General features: G+C 39.2%; 2 protein-coding genes across 5 annotated transcripts in view; both read right to left on the bottom strand.

The window, feature by feature from the left end:
* The window catches only part of myof (myoferlin), a 38436-nt gene extending 29109 nt beyond the window's left edge, over nucleotides 1-9327 (bottom strand). For 2 of the 3 annotated variants that reach the window (XM_053639473.1, XM_053639474.1), the window contains exons 1-3: nucleotides 9041-9326; nucleotides 6418-6473; nucleotides 6123-6214 (exon numbers count right to left, since the gene is read on the bottom strand). In XM_053639473.1, coding sequence (XP_053495448.1) covers nucleotides 6123-6214; nucleotides 6418-6473; nucleotides 9041-9128 — 236 coding nt within the window. In that variant the 5' untranslated portion in view covers nucleotides 9129-9326. Of the gene's footprint in view, nucleotides 1-6122; nucleotides 6215-6417; nucleotides 6474-9040 lie in introns of all 3 variants that reach the window. The other variant, XM_053639475.1, reaches the window with a different exon arrangement.
* Nucleotides 9328-12477: 3150 nt separating this feature from the next.
* tubgcp2 (tubulin, gamma complex associated protein 2) lies at nucleotides 12478-26002 on the bottom strand. 2 transcript variants are annotated; one of them, XM_053640368.1, is made up of 18 exons: nucleotides 25907-26002; nucleotides 25224-25391; nucleotides 23235-23363; nucleotides 22622-22798; nucleotides 21032-21191; nucleotides 19287-19494; nucleotides 18905-19104; nucleotides 18126-18315; nucleotides 17799-17944; nucleotides 17514-17694; nucleotides 16855-17035; nucleotides 16448-16620; nucleotides 16223-16351; nucleotides 15984-16104; nucleotides 15700-15843; nucleotides 13413-13541; nucleotides 13124-13287; nucleotides 12478-12820 (listed from the first exon to the last, which is right to left on the bottom strand). In XM_053640368.1, exons 2-18 carry the CDS (start codon nucleotides 25371-25373, stop codon nucleotides 12745-12747), a joined length of 2658 nt encoding a protein of 885 aa, XP_053496343.1. In that variant the 5' UTR covers nucleotides 25374-25391; nucleotides 25907-26002; the 3' UTR covers nucleotides 12478-12744. The 2 variants fall into 2 exon arrangements, with proteins under 2 accessions (XP_053496343.1, XP_053496342.1); XM_053640367.1 differs by lacking the exon at nucleotides 25907-26002 and adding an exon at nucleotides 25544-25657.
* Between the last annotated feature and the right edge of the window lie 282 nt (nucleotides 26003-26284).

Genomic DNA, 26284 nt, shown 5'->3' with positions numbered 1-26284 from the left:
TCAGTGTGTGCGAAAGCCTTGACTGCACCCTCAAACACAAACACTCCATATCAATTATTTTCCTGGTCACGTGCTCATTTTCAGTCACTGATCCTGAGGCAATTCCTGGTTGCTTATTCTGCCAAACTGTCCGTCACAATTTTTTTCTGGAGGCAAACCTGTTAATGCAAATATGTTCACACCACAGTGTTGATTAATTTTCTGAAACAGCAGCATCCACAATAGTGCCATCTATTCAAAGAATAACAAGTTTAAATTCATGCATTTACTGTATATTAATACTTTTTTTTATATATATATAATTACTATAGTAACAGTTAATTCACAGGGACTTATATGGCAGATGCTCCACATAATCTAAGACTAATAATATATATATATATATATATTTTTAATGCTGTTATTCAACAAAGTAAAATGTATAAGCACTGATATGGCAAAGCTTTTTATAAGGACATGTTTACTTAATATTCGTAGAAGGAGTCTCTAGTGTCACAGCTTTGTAACAGTCAGTAAGCTTTCAACATTTTTGGGGACATGTATGGTTGAACTAACTAAAACTATGATGTGTCATTCTTTCACTCGAAAAAAATAAATAAATAAAATGCACCCACCTACAGTTTGCTATGGTATAATAGGAATAACACACTTCAGGACATGCTGTTATAGGAGTGTGATCAACTTCGAAGTGGTACTGGCTCACAGTTTCACATCACCTAATCACTGATTATTTTCCAGTAATAACATGCCCTGTTGTGTTTTATTCCTTGCTTAACACAATTGAGGGAGGTTCGGTACAGCATGGAAACAGTTACAGCTGCAGGGCATGTAGGACGAGCTATTGAGACGCTCGCTAGCTAATGACTCTAACAGCTCCTTCTGTTTCCAAATCTGACGCAGTTCACTACACAGCAAACAATAATGAATTGTATTATGAAAATCTGGGAAGTGGGCTACAATCTGGCACAGTGTTCTCCGAAAAATGGGTTCCTCCTGACAGCATTAGAAGTACATAGAATTTGCACAGTGAACTTGGACTCCATACTGTTTTATCATTATAAATGTGGTGGCTTTGATTCCTCTCTCGCTCACTCGGTTGGACAATCAGCACAGTAAAGACTCTTTCCTCTCTCACTCTGTATGCATGACTCTCACTCGGTTCCACCCTGAGACTACACAATGTATGTGACTAATCTTACTTCAACATAGCACACAACCAACTAAAGCAAACAGAATAAGACCTAGATATTTAACACGCATTGTACAAAGAAACACGAGCTCAAGATATAAAGCAACAGGCCAACAAACACAAGGTAGCAGCAGGATGCTGCTTAATCTCAACTGGCCGGTTTAAATCCTGTTTAACCCTGACTTCCCGCTCCGGACAGTTTTATTATGCACTGAACAATTATTTGAATGAAAATCTTATCCATTCAACTATAAAAATAAGACTCTGTACACTAAAAAAATATGCAGTGAGATTTACTCATGATACCAATTATTACATTTAACTAAAAATATTTGAAGTAGGGTTGACATGTGACCAAGATTATTCTCATAAAAAAATTTAAGAATGTTTAACTAGCATTTTTCTTTTATATATATATATATATATATATATATAAGTAAATATTACTTATAAAAACCAAGATTAACCACTACCAAAGTGATGGAAAGGCCAAAGTGTGGAGAAGGAAAGGATCTGCTCATGATACAAAACATACAAGCTCATCTGTGAAACATGGTGGAGGTAGTGTGATGGCTTGGGCTTGCATGGCGGCTTCAGGAACAGGCTCACTAATCTTTTATTGATGATGTAACTCATGATGGTAGCAGCAGAATGAATTCAGAAGTTTACAGGAACGTTCTGTCTGCCAATTTACAAAGGAACAAGAAACAAGTGCTCATGATATGAAGCAAGAAGTGAACAAACTCCAGGTGGCAGCAGGATGCTGCTTAAGCTCAACATGCCAGTTTAAAACCCGTTTAACCCTGACTACCGGCTACGGACAATAATATTATGCATTGAACAATGATTTGAATGAAGCTGTTATCCATTCACCTATACACTCAAAAAGTGCTGGGTTGTTTTTGTAAACATGTTGCTGGGTTGACTGTGCTGAGTCAAAATTCTGGGTTGTTTGTGGTACTGTAAACACTTGGGTTGCTCATGCTGGGTCAAATCGGTTGTAAGGGGCAGGGTTGGGAGGGTTTATTTAAAAATGTATTCCGATACAATTACAAATTACTTCATAAAAATGTAATCAGTAACTTAATCCAAGTATCACACTATGAAAGTAATTTAATATGATTATTTTTGGATTACTTCAAGGTCACATATGTAAATAAAGTCAGGAGAAAAGCAATATGATCTAAGATACTTTTATTTAGAGCTTATTTTAGAGCTTTTTTTTTTTTTAAAAAAATGTGTAAAATGTAAATAAAAACAGAATGCAATGATTTGCAAATCTCATAAACCGATATGTTATTCACAACAGAACACAGAAAACATATCAAATGTTTAAAGTGAGGAAATGTACCATTTTAAGAAAAAAAATAAGGTAATTTTGAATTTGATGGCCGCAACACGTCTCAAATAAGTTGGGACGGGGCAACAAAAGGCTGGAAAGTGTTACTGAGTGTTTCTGAACTTTTTTGGAATTGCGGTTGTATTTACATAATGTAAATGTAATCTGATTACTTTGTTTTTTGATGTAATTACAGTTACCAGTTTTTTGTATCCTGATTACGTAAAGCCGTAACATGTATTCCGCTACTCCCCAAGCCTGGTAAGGGGTTCATTCACAGCTAAACAGCCGGTTGGGTTATTTTGACCCAGCTACTGGTTTATTCATTTTTCATTCTTTGTAGAACTTTCTGGATTCTTCACTTGCCTTCAGACTTTCACACAACTCGCAGCGGGTAAGATTTTATGGTAAGTTAATATTTACCTACTTTTTTTAATAAGTTGTGGTAACAAGTTCATTTCACTGTTAAAAATACAGTCTGTGATACTGGTGGTGTTGGAGGTTAATGTTTTTTATTCTGTGAAACATTAAATAGCTAATTGGCTACCAAGTTGTATTTTTTGACAATAAAATGCCTCGACAATCGCTATATTGTTAGATGAAAACCAGCTATATCTGCAGTCTTTTTGAAATATGCAGTTTAAATTATGTCTCCTGGCTTAATTCATCTGGCTTTAGCTAATTTTTATCCTTTAGGGTTGCCAACCATTCCATATATTATGGAATCATCATATATTTAAAAGGGGAAAAAAAACATGTTCCGTATTAAATCAGTACACAGCCATATTTCCCATATTTTAGCGTTTCACACGCAAAATCACACCAGTGTAAGTCTGTTTGCATATTCCACGAACATACTTATCAGAAGAAGCGATGGGGATAAGTTCAATGACAGTTTGTGTATGTCTTCTGTAATGATTTTATCAAAACATTCAACTTTTGAGAACTTGATAATTGTTCAAGTTAATGCACCATGACGTGCAATGTTTACTGCCTAAATAACAACTAATCCAATTAAGGAGAAATACATCATTTTCATGTTAAGCAAATCCACATCTTTTTTAGCTAGCTAGCTGCATTAAGTAGCTAGCTAGAAACGCTATGCCCCCTTACTTTAATAACGTTACACCACGAGATTACTGCATACTGGTATGCAACGTTATTTGTTACCTAAAAATGTAATGTTGTCTTAGCTACCAGTATGTAAAGTATTACTAATGATAATATGAATAGTCTGAAAAAAAAAAAACTACTTTAAAAATAACTTTTAAATTCAGTTTGCAAATACTGAATTAAAATACAAATTTTATTTGCATTTGGTCCTATTTGGTAATGTTTAAACAGTGTTTGCAATCAATTGTGTTGGTGATTTTATTTTTGCATTTTGATACGTCCACAAAATAAGCCTGATAACTTAAATGTCAGTAAAATTGCAACATTAAGTGAGTGTTGTGTAATTAACAGGTGCGGACCAACATGGTGGAATTTTTGCAAAATGTAGAGACCAGTCAAACATTCCTGCACATTTTGTGCCTTAGGGACAGTGACATACCAGTGACCTTCACCATTGTTTCAGACCATTGAAACAGACTCTTTGCTAGAGGCTGTTGATGTTTGTTTCAAGGCTTCCTTTGTGTTTGATGTTAATTACACCAAGCAGTGTCTTCCCACCTGGGAAGCATGCGGCCTATCTTACTGATGGACATGAGTCCTCATCTGTTAGGTTTTTGAGGACAACAGTATTTTTTTTAGCCCACATTTACCATGTTTTTAAATGATTTTTGGGAACATGTTGAAGGACCATCTGTTGCAGGTCTCCTTGTTGTTCTTCTGGCTGAAGGTTTTAATGTTGAACGATTTTAAGTTCTTAATGACTCTGAATGTTTGGACTGATTGTCATGTGGCATGAATGAATGTTTAGTGTTCAGACTCTACAGTGCCCAAATGTTTTGCTCAGTTCTGTATGTTTTAAAGAAGTTGTTCTATAAAAACTGTGTTTTTATCTATGGACGGGGTGGGGTGCTAGTGGAGGAAGTGGGTGTTGGATGTCAAGTGTGTGCTCAGGCATTTACATCCATTCATAAATTGTTTTGGAAAAAAAATGTGAAAACTCATTAAAATCACATTTACAGTAGCCTCTTTTTGTATTATCGTATTACAGAACAACAATAATTATAATACTACATTCCTTTTTTATTGTTATTATTATTATTATTAATTCTTCCTGAATAACCTGCAATATTAGCAATATCTCCTCCCGTCTAACAGACAGCATTTCACGACAAGTCTCAACCTCCAATATTAGCAAATGTTTTTCTGCTCTCCTCCCCGTTTCACAGCATTACACAACAAGTCTCAACCTGGTTCTGTGGGTGTGATGACTGACTTCATGGGATCAACAATGTGGTCTTGAGACATACTGTATCTGAGACACTGAGACAACTGGATAATCCCTTGATTTAGTGGTATTCTGCTGGTCTTAGTACATTTTACACACACACACACACACACACACACACACACACACACACACTGCAAATGAATGACATGCCTAGACTGTGAAAAAATAATCCAATATATTTTACAATGAATTACTACCGAATAACATTACATGAAATTACCATAAAACTGTACTGTTATTTTACGTTATCAATTGAGCTACACTTGTAACTCTGACTGTAATAATATTTACAGTAATATCTTGTAATGAATCACATTTTACAGAATCAGTGCAGTTTAAAAAAATGCATATAAAATCCAGTTAACAAATGAAAAAATATTATTATTACTTCCCTGTTAACTCATTTTACCAGAGAGTGAAAAATGGAATTCGTGCTTGTTTTGGGTGTGCCTGTGTTCAGCATTTAATTTATTTGTGATGCCACCCTCCATAGTAGTGGTCAATGCACATATGAAAGTTGACACTCAGGGCTTTAAGAATCTGCAGTTTCATAAGTATTTCTTCTTCTTTTTTTTTTTTTTTTACCTAGCCTACTAAGCTTAAATGTTATCATTTTATTGTGGCAGTTGTATATGGTGTTTTACTATCAAAAAAGCTTTAGTAGTGCTGTCTGTTTTGTATCATTGTATCAATGTTATTATGGAGAGGTGTGAATTATTTGCCCAGCAGGTGCTCACACCCCTCGCCTGCTCACCAGCAGCTAAACACAGAGCAATGATACTCTACACACAGAAACACAACAGTGTCCTGACTAATCTTATAACAGACTTGCAGCGAATAAAATAATTCGCTTGTTTATACTGATTGAAAATATCCGATAAGTCGATTTCTAGTCGAATGCCAGTGTACTGTGAGAAAGGATGCATCAGTCCAAATCGACTAATCGTTACACCTCTATAATAATGCTTCAAAATCTGAATTAAAAATCAAAATGACCCTGGACCTGTGTATAAAAGGCCTCTAAATTATAGTACCTTTTAAAAATGATATGTTATTAGATTCCCTGTCTAATAGCAATACATTAGCAATTAATTTAGCAATGGAATTTTTTATTAAAAACATAAACTAGCTACAAAAACAAAATGTGGCCCAGTACAGACGTTTACATTTGTGCAGAGGAGCAGAGGACTTACTTGTCTTTTCCAAGAGTCTCAAAGTCTTTTACAATCACATCAATGAAGGAGGAGGAATCAAGAGGGGAACCCTTTAAATCAAATTCGAGTGTCTGGGGGAAAAAAGAGCACATCCTGAGTTCAGTCTGTACTGTGTTTATTTACATAGAAAGAACTGTTTCGGATTTTGTGCTACAGGGAAATCTCACTGAAAAACCAAATGAAGGTTTAAACACTTAATAAACTATTATAAACTATTGATGGTTGGAGCTGAGAGCCCAAGCATTTTTTTAAGTGTGCATCATTGCAGTCCTACCTCTTTCCAGACAGGATTAATTTCATTGTTGATGGACCGAGTTTTCTTTGTTTCACCTAAAAAGAAAAGAACAATAAAGTTGAGTTAACTGTAAATACCTAAATATGTGTAAGTGTATGCAATGTGTATGCAGGTCTTTTGTATTTAAGTACAACTGCAATCAAAATTATTCAACCCCAACTGCAAATCAGGTTTATTGTCAAAATGTACAGACTTTCAGCAGTTTGAAATGAACAAATCAAACAAAAGCAGTTGAAATAGTTCAACACAAAGAACGCTTCAAGTGGTTTCCCCAAATTCAACTGAAATTGCAACTTATAATGACTTCTCCAGACTCAAATTTATTCAATCCCTTCAGGGCAATCATCTTTAGTACTTAGTAGAGCACGCTTTTGCTGTTATGACCTGCTGCAAACGATATGCAGAGCTTCTGGCAGCGTTCCTGAGGAATCTTATCCCGTTCCTCATGAGCAATGGCCTCCAGTTCAGAAATATTCTTGGGTTTGCGTGCTGCAACCGCCTTCTTCAAATCCCACCAGAGATTTTCTATGGGGTTGAAGTCAGGTGACTGTGATGGCCCTGTAGAATCTTCCAGGACTTCTTCTGCAACCAAGCCTTGGTGGAATTTGAGGTATGCTTGGGATCATTGTGCTGTTGGAAGGTCCAGTGACACCCAAGCTTCCGTTTCCTCACAGACGGCATGAAGTTTTCTCCTAGGATTTCCTGGTACTTCAATGAATCCATCTTGCCTTCCACACGCTGCAGGTTTCTAGTGCCAGAGGATGTAAAGCAGCCCCAGAGCATCACCGAGCCACCACCATGCTTGACTGTGGACAGAGTGTTCTTTCTTCATTCTTCTTTCTCCAGACATACCGCTGATCCATCGTGCCGAAAAGTTCCAGTTTTATTTCATCGCTCCACAAAACAGAATTCCAAAACTTCTGCGTCTTACTTATATGATTTTGAGCCGACTTTTCTTGTGCTTCTGGGTCAGTAGTGGTGTACGTCTTGGAGTTCTGGCATGGAAACTTTCTACGTTTAGTACGTGCCTTTACTGTGCTCACTGAAACCTCAGTGCCTGTTGCCACCAAGTCTTGCTGCAAGTCTTTTGTAGTCACTCGAGGGTTTTTCACAACCTGCCTTCTCAGAAATCTGGTTGCAGGTGTTGATAGCTTCCTTTTTCTGTCCCATCCAGGTATTTCATACATTTTCTACCCCTAGCCAGTTCAGGTATTTCAGTTTTATTATTATACATTATTATTGTGTTCCAGCTCAAGCACACCTGGTGCAACTAATGAAGCCCTTGATTAGTTGTATCAGGTGTGCTTGAGAAAACACCTGTTTTGCATATTTGTGAGGGATTCTATTCAGGGGGTTGAATCATTTTGAACCTGGAGAAATCATTATAAGTTGCATTTTCAGTTGAATTTGCATTTTCAGTTGAATTCGTTCTTTTGAACTATTTCAATCACTTTTGTTTGATTTGTTCGTCGCAAACAGCTGAAAGTCTGTACATTTTGACAATAAGCCTGATTTGCAATGGGGGTCGAATCATTTTGATTGCAACTGTATGTATTTATTAATGCAAGTGCAAAATGTGTAAGAAGCTCAGATTTTGGGTTAAACCTTCAGCACACAAGCACAAAGTGAACAACAACAACAAAAAGTTTTAGAATAGAGCAAGAATTTGTCATTCAATGTCTACATACAGCTTTGATGTGGAAAACGTTCCAAAACAGGACCATGCCATTATGCTTATGACAGAAATAATAATTATATGACCAGAACATCCTGAATCATTGTTTTGACCCGCACACTCCGTAACAAAATAAAACACAACTATCCTTGACAGACCTGTTTCCTCAACCCACACCAGCCAAGAAAGACCAGTCTCAGCAAAGACGAGAAAATCAATCAATCAATAAATCAACCATCCATCCATCCATCTTCTATACCGCTTACTCCTTTTCAGGGTCATGGGGAAACCTGGAGCCTATCCCAGGGAGCATGGGGCACAAGGCAGAGTACACCCTGGACAGGGTGCCAATCCATCGCAGGGCCAATAAATCAACATCAATAAAAACTTAATTCAATACTAACCTTTACTTTATCTCTGTATGTGTTCTTTAAACAATTAAAGACATCATTCAATATTAAAGTGTTCTTTAAGCATTTCACATTTAAATTTAGCCTAGCTGTTTATTAAACACCTAATTGTTAATCCAACTCTATGAGCTATAATTTAGTCCTGTAAATGTTCTTTAAGCAGACAAAAAGTTCATTTTACCCTGTAGATGTAACTCTTTGGGAGTTTTTTTTTTTTTTTTAAATACTAAAAGTAACTTTCGCCCTGTAGGTGTTCATTTTTAACTGTAAGAGTTATGAACACTGAGAGAGTTAACTGAACACTTGTATGATATTCTGCAGCAGTCTATGGAAACTGTACAGTTCCTCCAGTTTCCCAAAACTATCAAACACATCTTCAAATCCTTTTATCTTTATCTTCAAACATCTTTTATCCTGCAAATATTATTAATTATTGGAGTCTGGACTAAATTTCCCAGATTTAGTCATGTGAAAAGCATAGACTCTGGTCTTCCAGTGTGCCTCTTTCAGTAGTTACCTTTAAACACCACAGATGTGATGGGGTCCGGACTGCCGAGCTTCTTTTTAGGAAGACCCGAAGCAGACTCAACCACAACACGCAGCATAACTGATGCACGTCAAAAAAACCCCAACACAATCCAAAAAAAAAAAAGTTGTTAAGGTTTTTTTTTTAATCCTGCCATCATGTCTGCGTGTTTTTGCTGTAGTCCTCAGTTTTGTTTCCTCATGGAAGTTAAAGCAAAGGATCTGTAGGGCAGGACACTGGGAGGAGGGTGTGGATTTACACACATTCAACATGATACCTACCTGCTCTAATAATGAACCAGATCAGGGAATGCGGAGAGCACGTAGTTTATTTTCTGTATATGAGCTGAGCGTGTAGAAGAATAAGTTTAAAGCAGCAGTAGGTGAACAAAATATCCATGAGCATCACATTTATAAAGGAGGTGTAGTTAGTGAACGGAGACGCGGCTCTCTGTCGCCCTCTAGTGGTGAACATTATGTACATTCTCTCTCTCTCTCTCACACAGTGTGCACAATGTCAATACAGACAGCTTTATTGAACACTATCTTTTACAGTAAAAGGTAGTTTTCAAAAATAAGTTTATATATATATATATATATATATATATATATATATATATATATATATATATATATACACACATTTTTGTCCTTCAGAGTAAGGGAAAGTAAGATACAAGAACCATCAGTAAAATTATTAAGGCTATTTTACACCACTCCGAGCTGTTAATTAAATAACACAAAGATTTTTTTTTTATAAACTTGTGTTTTCAATTGTTTGATATCCATGAAAGCAGAGTATTTTTGTGAATTTTTGAGCAAAAGATCAAAAGGTTAAACAACAGACAATTTTTCACAGCCTTCTTTGCTCATATTTACCATGGGTGCCAACATTAGTGGAGAGCACTGTATATAAGAAGTACTCAATAGCATGGAGAATGTAAATGAGAATTTTTTCATTTTAAATATTTAGATTTGTGTGAATAATAAACCCTCAACTTGGGCAAATCTTTATGATTTTATGCACTGCCTGTTCTTAAATATTAATGGGGGGGGCAACAATTATTGTGCAACAATTATTGCCACCATTTTAGTCAATACTTTGGGTGCTTTTCAATACTGAAACTGATGCTTCCTCGTTTCCTCTGTCCACCAGCCCGTGACCCGGAAATCTTAATTCTCTCTGTGCTTCTCATTCCTTATTTGTGCATCTTAGCTCCACCCCCTCAGGATGCGAGGGAAGGATGCAAGGATGAGATGTAAAGGAGGAGGGGAATTGATACGTACGTCAAGTTTTTTGACAAGCAACACTTCCGCATAGGATACAGCTGTGTATCCTCGCTCCTCTGGAAGCTTCCTCACTTCTCGTTCCTCACCTCCTCGTGGTACAGTTAGAGAATTGAGATGTCCTTTAATATGGTTGACGTTGATTGATTTCTGAGTAACGGGCTGGAGGACGGAAACGAGGAAGCATTGATTTGAGTATTGAGAAGCACCCTCTAATTGCACCGCGAGGAAGCTTTCTAGCAGAGACAGTCAGGTTTTCATTTAATATCTGTTGATATTTGATAGAGTCCATGATGCCATGTATCCTAATAAAATGTCCAGGTCCTCTGGCAGAAAAACAGCCTCAAAACATTAAAGCGCCACCACCATATTTAACCGCAGGCATGAGGTACTTTTCCATATGGCTACCTCTCTGTGTGTGCCAAAATCACCTCTGGTGTTTATTGCCACAAAGCTCTATTTTGGTTTCATCTGACCACAGAACCCGATCCCATTTGAAGTTCCAGTAATGTCTGGCAAGCTGAAGATGCTTGAGTTTGTTTTTGGATGAGAGCAGAGGCTTTTTTCTTGAAACCCTTCCAAACAACTTGTGGTGATGTAGGTGATGTCAGATTGTAGTTTTGGAGATTTTCTGACCCCAAAACGCAACTAACTTCTGCAGTTCTCCAGCTGTGACCCTTGGAGATTTTTTGGCCACTCGATCCATCCTCTTCACAATGCGTTGAGACGATATAGACACACGTCCAATGGGCATTTTCAATGCTTGTGCTATTTTCTTATAACCACTTCTCATTTTGTGAAGCTCAACAACCTTTTGCCACACATCACAGCTACATTCCTCACTCTTACCCATTGTTATGAATGACTAAGGGAATTTGGCCTGTGTATTCCTAGTCACCCAGGTGTACTAAAAATGTAAAATATCAATGGGAAAATACTTGAAATTATATTTTTCTCATATGAATTCATAGGGGTTCCAATAATTGTTGCACACCTATATTTAACAGATTTTTTTGATAAACTTGTGTTGTGTTTGCAATTGTTTGATATCCATGAGTGCAGAGTGTTTTTGTGATTTTTTTTTAAACAAAAGATCAAAAGGTTAAACAAGAAGGCCATTTTTCACAGCCACCTTTGCTCATATTTACCAAGGGTGCCAATATTAATAGAGGGCACTGTATGTCTATTGCATAAATACACTAAATGGTCAAACGTATTTGGACACCTGACCATCACACCCACATGTGTTCCTTCCACAAAATGCTGCCACACAGTTGGAAGTACACAATGATATAGGATATCTTTGAATGCTGTAGCATCACTGGAACCAAACCTGTTCCAGCATGACAATGCTCCTGTGCACAAAATAAGATCCATGAAGACATAGTGTGCCAAGGTTGCAATGAAAGAACTCAAGAGTCCTAACCTCAACCCCACTGAACCTTCAGGATGAACTGGAACACTGACCCAGGCGTCCTCACCCGAGCTTGTGGATGAATGAGCACAAATCCCCACAGCCACGATCCAAAATCTAGTGGAAAGTCTTCCCAGAAGAGTGGAGGATATTATACCAGAAAAGGGGGAATAAAGCTGGATTGGGATGTTCAACGTGCACATGTGGGTGTGATGGTCAGGTGTCCACAAACCTTTGGTCATAAACTGTACAGTATATTGCATCATTTGCACACTTTTATACAGTACACCATATTATTCACTGCATCTTTGCACTTCGTGTTGTTCAGTAATTGTATTGTGCTGTATTTATTTCAGTCTGATTTTTATTGTGCCTTATTTCAGCCCTAGGTATTACTCAGTTTTAGCATCAGCTAATGAATCAGTGTGTTTTTACGCTGTAAACCTATTATGCATCACAGGTCCGGTCTCACTTTGGTGATCCATATTATTTGCACATTACTGTTATACTTAATGCAATTTTACTGAAACAATCTGTACTAACTTTGATAATTGTTCGGACAAAAAGCCTAGGGTCAAAAACAATAATTCTAGCAATTATTCTCTGGGGTATTAGCAAGTGTGCAAACGTTGCAATCAGATGATCCATAAGCGTAGGATCGCTTTAATGTTTCTGAACTTTACAACAATAACACTTGATGACAAAACAAACCCCACAAACACTACTCATTTTGTTAGAATTTAAAGAATTGTTTATATTACATTACAACACAACGCTGCTACATGTCCTGTGGATGAATAAAGACGCATCAAATTACTCAGCCACGGCCGAGCTGTTATTTAAATGTACAGGAAAACTCTTCTGAATAGACTTTTAGGTAACGTGACGGGTATAGGGTGTTCATTTTAAACACAACTGTAAGGAGCAGAACATGCCATTAAGCCCCTTATTGCTGTTTGATGTGGACTTTATGAAGGTCCTTGTGTTGGAGAGTGCTACGTGGCAGTCTTCTGACCCCTCTCAATCGCCATTCGCTCCAGACGCTCAGTGTAGAACCCGTTAAAGTCAAGCCTGGCAAAAAACAAAAAGCACTCCACTATTGCAAGAGTTTACATAGCTTACATTATGTTTGCTAGAACTGTATATGAGTAGCGGCCTGGGAAAACCTTCACATGGTCCAGTTAACATTCTTTACTACATATCCTTCTTACAACTACAGGCTTTCCTGAACTATGTTTCTCTTTTGCATGCATCTCAAACACAAGTTAAAAAAATTAAAATAAAAAAGCCTGAATTTCCATCGTTCCACATTCCATGAGTTTTCCCAGGCCACTGTGATTATACTTTATCCCCGAGTATTAAGGGCTCACTCACCTGTAGATGATGTTGATCATGCTGTGCTCACAGTCATTGGTGCTGTAAATGCTCAGCTTGTCCAACAGGTCCAACAACAGTGTGCTGAAATTACTGTCAAACTTACTGATGGTGCCTTCAAAGCCCGAGTCTGACTGCAGCGAATCCACGTGCTCAGCTAAAAACTGCACGTAGACAGAAACAAACATTTACTATTAAACAGTGCTGTTTAAGTAAACAAACCAGATATATATTGTATTTAAGCTAATCTAGTGACATAACACTGCACACAGCATTAAAACGCCATTACCTTGGAGGCCAGTCTTTTCTTCTCAGCCTCCTCAGTGCGTTCGCTCTGTGTTGGAGGACCTTCCATGGTGCCATGTTCCAGACTTAATCGGTTTATCTCACTGTCCATCCTTATGCTCTGGGTGAATCGCTAGAACAAAACGAGTGCTCTTAAGCCTGGGGTCAGACATCACAAGGGATGAAACCTGCACTTGGCGGTCTCTTACCGCATACCAAATTGCATAACCTTAAGATCGATTCAAACGTGACTATTACTGAGGGAGCTCGCTTTTCAGTGAAATACAAATACAGAAATTTGTAAAAACAACTTACACTATTCCGTACTCGAATAAAATCCTGTTTCTCGTCGGTAAACACTTAAATGGTAACTCTTTACATTAAGGTTCCTTTAAATAACATGATTTAGCACGTTAATGTGGAGAAACCATGAACTTTAGCATTAATACACAGTAGCATTAACAAAGTAGCTAACAGTTTATAAAGCAATAAATGGTTTTTGAAGAATAAACCAAATTAGCCAAATAATCAACATCTGAAGAAACCAACGTTCACACTACCAGTAAGATGTTTCTGGTTGTTAAGTGGCAAAATTCAGAAGTGAAGCCGAGGTTCTTTAAGTTATCAACATTTAAGAACGTGCTGTAATTTAATCGTGGTAATTTATGTGGAATTATTTTCAGTCATGGATTGAAGAAAAATTTGTCAATTTACTTGTACAGTGCCCTCCACTAATATTGGCACCCTTGGTAAATATGAGCAAAGAAGGCTGTGAAAATTTGTATTTATTGTTTAACCGTTTGATCTTTTAAAATAAATAAATAAATCACAAAAATACTCTGCTGTCATGGATATCAAAACAATTGCAAACACAACATAGGTTTATTAAAAAAAATCTCTCTTAAATATAGGTGTGCAACAATTATTGGCACTCCATGAACTCATAAGAGAAATATATATTTGAAGTATATTCCCATTGATATTTTACATTTTTTAGTACACTTGGGTGAGTAGGAACAGGATATTGTTCAACCATGACTTCCTGTTTCACAGGGGTATAAATATGAGTTAACACACAGGCCAAATTCCCTTAGTTATTCATAACAATGAGTCAGACCAAGGAATGTAGCTGTGATGTGTGGCAAAAGGTTGTTGAGCTTCACAAAATGGGAAGTGGCTATATGAAAATAGCACAAGCATTGATGCCCATTTCCACCATCAGGGCAATAATGAAGAAGTTCCAGTCAACTGGAAATGTTATGAATCAACCTGGAACTGGACGTGTGTCTATATCGTCCCAATGCACTGTGAAGAAGATGGTTCGAGTGGCTAAAAAATCTCCAAGGATCACAGCTGGAGAACTGCAGAAATTAGTTGTGCCTTGGGGACAGAAAGTCTCCAAAACTACAATCTGAAGTCACCTACATCACAAGCTGTTTGGAAGGGTTTCAAGAAAAATGCCTCTACTCTCATCCAAACACAATCTCAAGCGTCTTCAGCTTGCCAGACATTACTAGAACTAAAAATGGGATCGGGTTCTGTGGTCAGATGATCAGGTCATGGTCAGATGAATGTTTTGGGGCTGTTTTTCTGCCAGAGGACCTCAACATTTTGTTACAAAATCAAGGTCCTGCCATGGCCATCCCAGTCCCCTGACCTGAAACCCATAGAAAACCTGTGGGGTGAACTGAAGAGGAAAGTCCACCAGCGTGGACCTCAAAATGTGAAGGATCTGGAGAGATTCTGAATGGAGGAATTGTCTCAGATCCCTGGCCATGTATTCTCCAACCTCATCAGACATTATAGGAGAAGACTCAGATAAACCTGTGTTTTGTTTGCAATTGTTTGATATCCATGAGAGAAGAGTATTTTTGTGATTTTTTTTAACAAAAGATCAACAACAAAGACAATTTTTCACAGCCTTCTTTGCTCATATTTACCAAGGGTGCCAATATTAGTGGAGGGCACTGTGTGTAGTTAACTTATTTTGTCACTTTAAAATGACATCTGATTTATTAAATTTTATGGTTAGTTGAGTTAGTTGACCTTAATGTAAACTCTTGTAAAATGACAAGTCTCGAGGTAAATCTCCAGTTTAACAGGTGTTTAGTCGATCAAGAACACTACCATAGATTAGTATACTTAAAATGGACAGCTACACAAAACACAAAAGATAAGTCATTCAACTCAAATTTGAAAAAAAGAAAGAGAAACTTAACATCGCGTATAACGGCTTAACAATCCTGACTAATTCATCCTGAAACGGTCACTATGAATTCTGGGATACACACTTGCATGCAGTTGGTGTACATGACGCACACGGACATGAGCTTGGAAAAAATCCTCAGCAGTTCAGGGTTGGTCAGCATGCAGTCTTTCAGACAGTTATCCAAGAAACTTGTGTGATGGCAAAGAACGTCGTCAATATTGGACGCCTGCAAAGACAAAGAAATGAAGATGAATCCCTTTAGTCTCTAGGTTACGTTCCAGAACGATAGAGGAGAACGAATAAAGTCCGCAAACGTTCACGGTGTTCCTCTAAATAAAGAAACTGAATGAAATGAATTCTACTCACCGATTTCAGGTTGTTCTCCATGATGTGCCATGTGGGCTCCATGACTTCGAACATCATGTAATACTGGATGTTCTGGACAAAGTTTAGCATGCGCTGCCTGAGAGCAAACGCACCAGCAAACCTAGAGATAGAAGAGAGAAATAGACATTCAGATGACACACGCAAAGATTAATACGCTTTTATGCATTTAATGTACTTTCTATGCTTGAACAACCAGAGTCAACGGGTTTTAATCTCACCATTTAGCGGAGTGTAAGGAGTACTGCTTGGCCGACTTGTTGCTGATCCAAACATTGCAGAGCAGCCTCTCAACATGCTTGCAATAAAACATATGTCTGAAGAGCATCTGATACCTTGTCAGCGCTTTCCTGCAAGAACAAATACAGTGTTGACGTCCTCCCTGCTACAAATCATACCAAATACCACAAGACTGCACATCACACGCCATACGTATAGCTGTTTACCGGTTGATTATAAGCGACAGCGGCCATTTGACAATGTAGTCGAAAGAGAAAGCCTCGAGGCCACTGAGGGACACCTCGGTGGGGTCGGCGTTGATGATAGCTTTTTCCTGCTTGGTCTCTATGGCCAAGACACGCAGTAGCTGTGTAATGACATCATGGGGCATCAGGTCAACCTGGAAAACAACCGGAACAACATGAACATTGTAACCTCTCATTACTTTGTACAGGTACAAAAATGGCCCATTAACCTGACAGTTTGTGAATTTCACACACTGTTTCCATGGTGTATAAAAGCCCTGCCGTCATGCGGATGCCTAATAGTTAATGCTATTGTCAGGAATATTAAATTACTTAAATTGGGTTTAGGCAGAGCTTTAGGCAGTGATAAATAACCTTAAATAATAGACCTTTAGATCATCTTTGAAGGGGTCTGTGTTGGCCGTGCTTGTTCTCAGAGCCAGCTCCAGCAGTGCTTCTAAGCGAGAAGGGATAATGTCATCAACAGGCTTCTTCAGCTCCTCTTCAGTGAGGTCCATGAAGTGCACAAAGAAGTCTCCCTTGTCCATCAAAAAGTAGTGCTTGATAGACCTTACACACACACACACACACACAGACACACACACACACACACACAGGATTGTTGATTTCATAAATTTGCACAGCATCATAACAGCACGGCAGGGCTACATGCTCATATCGACACGATTTTTAGCTTGGTCAATTAATTAAACTACCAACTTTAATACTATTGCGTTTACAATTAGAAAATTCACAAAAATGTAAGGAATAAATCATGATCAGGCATTCCTTTAGATAAGGAAATATTCAAAAACACATAAAATGTGTAAGCACCCTGGAGTTGATTATTTTCCTATAACAGACACCCTGGAGTGTTTTACTTCTCTAATACCAAAGCAATTTGGAAATGATTCAATAAATAAAAGCATTTCTGTGTCGTTTTGTCAAGATATGTTCGGCACATGTGAACAGTATAACCGTCTGCTGTTTGGATTAAAGCGAAACAGAATTACAACATGCGAAGCTCATCTGCATGCAGGACGTTTACCTCAGCCGTGACACCAGCTCCTTCTCCTCCAAGAGAAAGTCCAGGAGAACCTTACTGGCATAGTTGTAGGCTTTTTCAATTTGTTCCACATACGCTCTCTCTTTTAAAGTGTACAGAACCTCCTTCGCATCCGGACAGGTCACGTCTCGCCCACACTCCCTCACGACGTTCAGGTACTTCCCTGAGAAAACGGAAATGACAAGAAGACAAGATATATAATGAGCAGATCAACAACATCTCACCTATAGCTTGTGTAATTTAACATAACACTGATGTTAATCTCACCTGTACTAAGGATTTTATCTGCCATTTTTTGAAGGAAAGACGGGATTTTGTGCTGCACAATGGTGTATCTCTGATCCCAATATTTGTCGTTATAGTCCTCCTGGATCTTTTCTTTCTGAAGCTCGTGTTCCTCAACCATGAACTCGCTTTCAAAAAAAAATATATCTGGTTTAGTACTCATTCAAATATTGCTTCAATTGTCTATGATGATATACTTCCCATATAGGAAGTGAAAAGTAATAAATCTAAAGTGATCAGAATGAAGCAGAAAGAGTTAAGCAGCAAGATCAGCAATACTGGGTTGACTGCTGTTTTTAATGTCTGTACCCGTATGGATCTTTGATGATTCCCCGGTAGATCCATTTCTCCAACATTTCAAAGTACGGGACACTGGCTGCTTTGGTGAGATAGAGGCACAGCTCTTGGGCTTGGCTGTCCCCAGTGTAGTTAAAGGTGCGGTCATGAAGTAGACTTAACGTTGAGCCACCCATGCAGGCTCCTTTGTCCACTGAAGTGGCTGCACACAAAAAAATAAAACACAGGACAAGAGAAATAGCTCTTAGCTGACTCTCTGGATATATCGCACACATCGATATATACACACAAGCATGTCTTATAGTGTGGTTATCATGCTTCAGAGATAATCTAAGCATTCAGCCACACCACTACTAAATGTTTACTACTAAATAATTATAATAATCATCATTTTTATACAATATTCAGCATGCACAGTATTGAAATAACAGACACTTCAAAATATTGCTACCTCCTCTGCATTTCATTTGAGAGGAACCTTTATGAGCACGCAGTATTTCTGCGCAACAGCATTTGTGCTGCTGAGAAAATCCACAGCATGAAAATAACTGCATGTTAAGTGGAGCAGTAGATGTGTTTTCAGACACGACAACCCTATAATTATTTTCACCGGACAGTACTTCTATTAAAGTTTAAAAATAAGACGATTGATAAAACTGCCATTTTGACGAGCTGCAAAAGACATATTAGCCAATTTTATTAGAATCAGGCTCATATTTGAGAAAAAATAAAAACAAACCTTCAGTAAAATACTGAAAGCCTTACACACTATAATGCAACCACATCTTTACCGATGGAGGCCAGAACCTCGATGGTGCGCATGGTGGGCTGGATGTAGAACCAGAGCTTCTGTAGGGACAGCATGCCCTGCCTGTGAAGATGCTCTAGCTGCGTCACCAGGATGAGATACTCCTTCATCAGTGTCCTCATGGCAGCAGTGAGCGCGTGGTTCACCTGACCATACTCAAAGGAACACTTCTCCTCTGTGAAGCTGCAGGGCCATCCAAAGCATCGAATCAGACACGATTCAAATTAAGAGAGTTTAAATAACAATCAGAGTTTTGAAAACAAACCTGAATAGTATGAACCTGCATCTACTTTCAAGACCTCAAACCAAAATACTGACATTGTAACCCAAACTGCTTCATGGATCAGCTTGATAATTTCACTAACCGGGTGACAGTGGAGTAACAGGACGCCACAGGTAATATCCGGTTCACAAGCTCCTTAATGGACATGTCCAGAGAAGGGTCTACTATAAAAGCGCGACTCTGTCTGCCGAGCACGGGCTGTGCTGTGATGTCTCTCCCATCCACACCGATCAGTACATACAGCAGGTCCTCAACCAGAGCTTGCTCCTGCACGGTCAGCGGCATTGTACCTGGAAACACAAACATAGACAGCACATTGCCCATGTAACTCGTGCACAGCCGAATTAATAATATAACACCGTAAGTAAAAACAATGCAATGATACCTCTGCACTTAAGGCTCTGAGAGTCAGTGGCTGGAAGGTTGTACGTTTAAAAACATAGGAATGTCAGAGAGTAAGACCTTTGTTCTATACCGTGTTTATTCTAGACACTGTATTCGCCCACGTCTACATAAATGAATAGTAAAATAACTACAATGTAAATACCCAGACTATTCCAAGAAGAGAGAATCTTTTATTGCTGATTTTCTGCCCACAGTCAAAACAGTTGCTTGACTCTCCCCTGAAAGCAAACCCATGAGGCAGGCATACATGGTTTCAACGCAGGGGGAATGTCAGTTTAAATGTTTTCATTGCATTTGTAATTCTCCAGTTAACAGAATGCTTTAAATTTGGCAAACCGCCCTTTTAATATAACATCTGATTTATTTTCTTTGTATACACCAATCAGCCATGATATTAAAACCACCTGCCTAATATTGTGTAGGTCCCCCTTGTGCCACCAAAACAGCTCTGACCCGTCGAGACATGGACTCCACACGACCTCTGAAGGTGTGCTTGTGGTATCCGGCACCAAAACGTTAGCTGGAGATCCTTTAAGTCCTGTAAGTTACGAGGTGGGGCCTCTGTGGATCGGACGTTTTTGTCCAGCACATCTCACAGGGGCTCGATCGGATTGAGATCTGGGGAATTTGTAGGCTAAATCAACACCTTCCATACAAACCATTCCTGAACATTTTTTGCAGTGTGGCAAGGTGCATAATCCTGCCGAAAGACGCCACTGACATTAGGGAATACCGTTGCCATGAAGGGGGGTACTTGTTCTGCAACAATGTTTCAGTAGGTGGTACGTGTAAAAGTAACATCCACATGAATGCAAGGACCCAAGGTTTCCAAGCAGAACATTGCCCAGAGCATCACACTTCCTCCACCAGCTTGCCTTCTTCCAATAGTGCGGCCTGGTGCCATCACTTCCGCAGGTAAGAGACTCGCACACTCTTGGCCGTCCACATGATGTAAAAGAAAACGTGATTCATCAGACCAGGCCACCTTCTTCCATTGTTCCATGGTCCAGTTCTGATGCTCATGCGCCCATTGTAGGGTTTTCATCGGTGGACAGGGGTTCTGACACGTTCCTATCACAGACAGCATTAACTTTTTCAGCAAGCGCAAAATATTATGGCTGATTGGTGTACAGACTCACTTTTGCTGATAGACAGAAGTAATATTAAGGCTTATATTGTTTACGCAACAACTTGTGTGGCCATCAGTGTTCTTCTGTGCCCAGCAAAAGATAATGAACGGAGATTAAGCCTGCATCACCTCAGCCAATTTACACACTGCTGCTGGGATAAGTTGAAACAATCTAAAATTAGTTATATCAGAATATCTGTATAATCAGACTTTGCAACCCTGGCTGTAAAACTCAACATGGATCCTTAAAGGAGTTGGTTACTCAGGGACATTTATGGGCTCACAATACATACCGATAGCCACGACTGGATCTCCCATTGGTGCAGAGCTAGTGATAAAATCTCCGATCAGCGCAGGTCTGTCATACACCCAGTTTGGGAAGACAGGAATAGGCTGTGTGGGGTTCTTCTTGTTGTGTCTGTCTCTTAGCAGCTTGCGAGTGACTTCAGCAGACTGCACATAGACAACCAAACAAGAATATTACATTGTCATATCACCTTAACCGCATGCCATTATAATCAAAGTTACAAGCAGTTAGTGACTGTCTAGTCATCATGTCATACCATGACTATCACAAATAATCGTTTCTGATTGGCCAGCAGGTGTCTGTTATTTCTTCATATCAGGGTACCTCTTATGTACACCAGATGGCCAAAAGTTTGTGGACACCCGATCACCACACGTATATACATTATGTGTGTCTTCCCCAAACTGTTGCCACAAAGCTGGACAAAACGAGGTTTATAAAGACATGGTTTGCCAAAGTTGGACAGGAAGAACTCGAGTGTCCTGCACAGAGTCTTGACCTCAACTCCAACTCCAACTCTGAACACCTTTGGGATGAACTGGAACACCAAATAAACCCTCTCCTAACATCAGTGCCTGACCTCACTAATGCTCTTGTGGCTGCATGAGCAGAAATCCCCACAGCCATGCTCGGAAATCTAGTGGAAAGCCTTCCCAGAAGAGTGGCGGCTATTATAACAGCAAAGGTAGGATTAAACGAGATGTTCAACAAGCACATACGGGTATGGTGGTCAGGTGTCCACAAACTTTCGGCCATATGGTGTAGATCTGGTTAAATATTTAATTAAAAGGTTAATGCCATGTCGGAATGTAATCTTAAATCACATAAATAAATAACAGTTAAGCCCTGGCCTAAATTACACACACTCCTCAAGAACAAGACAAACAAATAATATGGATTTATACAGAAAAGAATTATTGTATATAAGTTTACAGAACATTGAAATGTTGTCATTAAAAGCACCAAGAAGGGAGCAAGAAAAAAATCTTCCCAGATCTAACCATAACCATGGGGAGGGTGACTAGTTTCCTTATACCATGGTCACTTATGTCCACCAATGCCCAGATCAATATGAGAAAACGTTATCATCAATAATTTGGAAGAAAAAAAAAAACCACAACACCTTTAGCTAAGCATGCATTAAAAAATGGCCAAAGATTCCTCAGGTGGAAGAGTTGGAGTGACAGTTCTTTTGAGCGTTTCTGAACTTTTGTAAGGTGAACAGAATTTTGGGATTGTTTCCTCAGAGTAGGGATGCATGAGGTCCAAAGTAAGACAACCTGAAAGACAACCACCATTAGAACTACCTTTATACTATCTTGCGAATGGGACAGAGTTAATCTGAGAATCACGAGCACTACACTACGAAGCTCCCTACCCATTCAATCTCCTTCTGAACGACCGGTCAGAGAACAGAGCATCTTTTGTGTTGAATATCACAATAAACTGTGTAACTGTAAAATCTGAAGTCATCAATTAGGCATGTGCCAGTAATCACTGATTGAACACGTTCTTATTTATTAAATAAACTTTCCAGATTGTTAAAATTTATAAAGTTAAATAAATAAGGTCACACCTGTGGAACGTTGGAGCTGGCTGTGACATTCCCGAGCTTTTTGCGCAGTTCCTCCAGCTCCTGCATTGACATCTTGCTACTGGTTGGGGGAATACTGAAGGACGTTGTGCTGCTTGATGTCGCGTTCGCCGCCATCTCGGATCTCTCCTTAGCATTTTGCTGCAGAAATTTCAGAGTCTGAGGAAAAACAACAGACATACAGTTATAGGTCACTTTATTAGACCAGTAGATTATAACTCATTCAGTCCATGTAGAGCTTCTGTTCACGGTCCTCATCCTGTCATCAATGGTCCATTTCCGACACCAGGACTGCTACCAAATGGATATATTGGTCGATGGACTGTTCTCACCCGAGCAATGACGCTGAGATTTTTACACTTATATCGTCTTATCTCAGTGTCATGACTGGGTTAAAAATGGTCCCCTGGTGGTCCCTGTTCACTGATGGACAGGACAGAGAGGGGGTAAAAACTATATATCAACAAACACTTTAGTAACGGTATACCTACAAAATGCATCTGTCTGCATGGCACTCATTGCAGACCTGCCCAACAGCATGAATCATCTAATCTAATACAATTAAATATTTTATTATATCAGCCTTCAAACATACCTCTTTATCTTCCGTCAGCTTTGAGAGAAGATAAACCAGAGGATCCAAGTTGCGTGCATTTTTCGACTTCAGCTCTTCATATTTCCTCAAAAAGTCCTCGGGTGTTTTAGAGTGCTCTGCGATCTTCACCTGAAAAACGTGACGGTTTAGTAGTTCCACTATGTACTGCAGAGATACAATGTTCATCAGTCAGATTACAGACAGCAATCACACTTGAGGCCTTAAGGTGAAACGCCGCCCTGAAACACGCCAAATGTTTATACTGAAATATTTGTGATGATTTGAGCAATTGTGGTGCTAATCTGTTCGTTGGTGCTGTGCTTTCATTATTCCACTGAGAACTTTGCAGTTGTGTGCCATACTGACCTCACAGAGTGACACTGCTAGCTCAGTTACAGTAGAGTTTGATAGCTCACTAGTGGCTCCTAAAAACAATAAACCTTTTCTCACTCGACATTTTTAGGAATCCAGCGTAGAGTTAGTGGGGACGTTGTGGCAAAACATTTACGGCTGAGACTCGGCTCAGCTAGTTTGTGATCTGTGGCGTTCTAACACACGATGGCGTTAGGGTTAATACCTAATAATCCATGTTTCTCTCCCCCTCTCTCTCGGTCGAGCTACACATGCTACTCCTGAGATACCAGTGAGATACCAGTGATCATGACCCCTTCTGCTCTCCGGACCTCCCTGATCCATCTTGACGCTTCTTCTGATTGGAGTTCTCATCATTTGGAAACCACTTCCTGTTGCTGAGGATGGCCCCACACGGACAGCCTAAAGATACACTTTGAAACCATGAAGATGGCTTTGGACTGCAATTGATACGAACAATTTTGCTACGGTAGCTTAGGACTACAAGTGCCACGATCAGTTTTGTCTCCATCAGTGAACAGTTGGTAACGTCAACAAAATAAACCTCATGTTAATACAATAATGAATTTCCTGGTTTCACAGTTGCACTTTTTTTTTGCAGATATAGTACACGATCATAGAAGGGAATTATTTATAATCGCACTATCTGGTGTCACCCAGATGAGGATGGCTTCCCTTTTGAGTCTGGTTCCTCTCAACGTTTCTTCCTCATATCGTCTCAGGGAGTTTTTTTTCCCCTCAGCACCGTCGCCTCCAGCTTGCTCGTTAGAGCTGAATTGATCAATTTAGATCCAGCTTTAAATTTCTTTAAAGCTGCTTTGTAACAATGTCCATTGTTAAAAGTGCTACACAAATAAAACTGAACTTAAATACTACAGCAAAACTATTCAGGAGGAAGGCAAACGTCATTGTTGGTAATGTAGGAAACCAAAGTGAAAACGGACGCATGTGTAGAAGAATAAGTTGAAACTAAAAAAAGTCACAACAGATGTGAGAACAGCGGCATCGTGAACACGTTTAATGGGCAGTGATCGTTCAACGGTTAAGGCTCCGGGTTACTAATCAGAAGGTCGGGAACACCAAGCTGCCAGTGATGGGTCCTTGAGCAAGGCCCTTAACCCTCCCTGCTCCATTGGCGCCTTTCCTGCGCTCTGACCCCAACTTCCTAACAAGCTGGGATATGCGAAGAAAATAATTTCACTGTGCTGCAATGTATACATGACAAATAAAGGCTTCGTTCTTTCTCGCCAGCTCGGGTTACTAGATATGCAGATTTTCACACGTTCTCCCTGTGTGGGTTTCCTCCCACATCCTAAAAACATGCCGGTAGTCGGTCTGGCGTCTCTAACTTGTCCTTAAGTGTGACTGTGTGCGTCCTGAGATGGACTGGAGACCCATCCTGGGTGTACTCCCAGCTCGTACCCAGTGTTCCCAGTATAGGCTCTGGATCCGCTCCAACCCTGACCAGGATAAAGCTTAGTGAAGAAATAATGAATGAGTATGAAAGTCGTTCAGGGTGCATTGTTTCCTTTAAGTTTTTAACTAGAAAAGTGGGTCAAAGACAGACATGGTATCTTATCTAAAGTGGGGATTCATGCATGTTAACCCAGTGCCTACCTTAGCACTGTGTGCAGACACTGTGGTGGTAACATAAGAAGTCCTGTTCTTCTGCAGTAAATCGATGTACACCTCGGCCCCATCACCTCCTCTGACATGAAGGAGGCTGAGCAACTCGTTCACATCATGGTGTATCCTGAACTCACTCATGGCTTCACTTTATCCTTCCTGGAGTGACACGAAAAACAAACAAGAACTATTGCTGGCTAACTCTCTAGATAGTCGAATGAATACATTAACGCACCAGTAAACCTTAATTGCAGAGTAAAATAACTAAACAAACTCAAACATCAGGGGTTTCCACATTAAATTGAACGTACGGCTAGTTTTGTTTTTTTTTCCCCCACCACAGCAAGCTAGCCTATAGCGGTAACGCCATCGTCTTAGTATTGCCCCGCTAGCTGGTTCGAACGTTAACAAAGGGCGAATCTAAACGGCTCCCTACTCCCTATATCTGTGCACTACACCAGCATAGCGTCTACACCCTATCTAGTGCACTTCATGTCCATTACGTATGCATTTGGAATTTACCGTAACCCTGCAATGTTTCATGGCTACCAACCACCAACAGTCTTATATATACTGTAACGCTGGAACTGTTGGTACTAACAATTTGTCGTTTTTTTTTTTGTTTTTTTGTTTAGCAAAAACGTACAGCTAAAGACACGCAAAAATAACATTACCATAGTTTTTGGTTCATTTCTTAACAACAGTAACATCGCTAATGTGAAGTTAGAAACAAACAAGCTCTGTTTTTTTTTTTTTTCGGACAAACCCGCCAAAACAACCAGCGTTACAAACTAAAAGTTCCCTTGCGTTTGTGTGCAACAAAAGAAAATTGTGTTTAATATAACTGGGGGTTGGGGGGGGGATTATGAGAAATGAAAAAAAAACCCCAATGAAACAAATGCGAGGAAAGGGGAAGAAAGGAGATGATGATATAATTCATTAAATAATTACATTTTCAGTGAAACGTTAATGAAATGATATATTACTTTACATAATCAGAGTCCCTAAAGAACTGCCTTTTTTTTTTTTAGGAGTAATTTAAATCTCATTTA

Source organism: Ictalurus furcatus, chromosome 13, assembly GCF_023375685.1.
Source record: "Ictalurus furcatus strain D&B chromosome 13, Billie_1.0, whole genome shotgun sequence".
NCBI lineage: Eukaryota > Metazoa > Chordata > Actinopteri > Siluriformes > Ictaluridae > Ictalurus > Ictalurus furcatus.
This window is presented reverse-complemented; position numbering and strand designations above follow the sequence as displayed.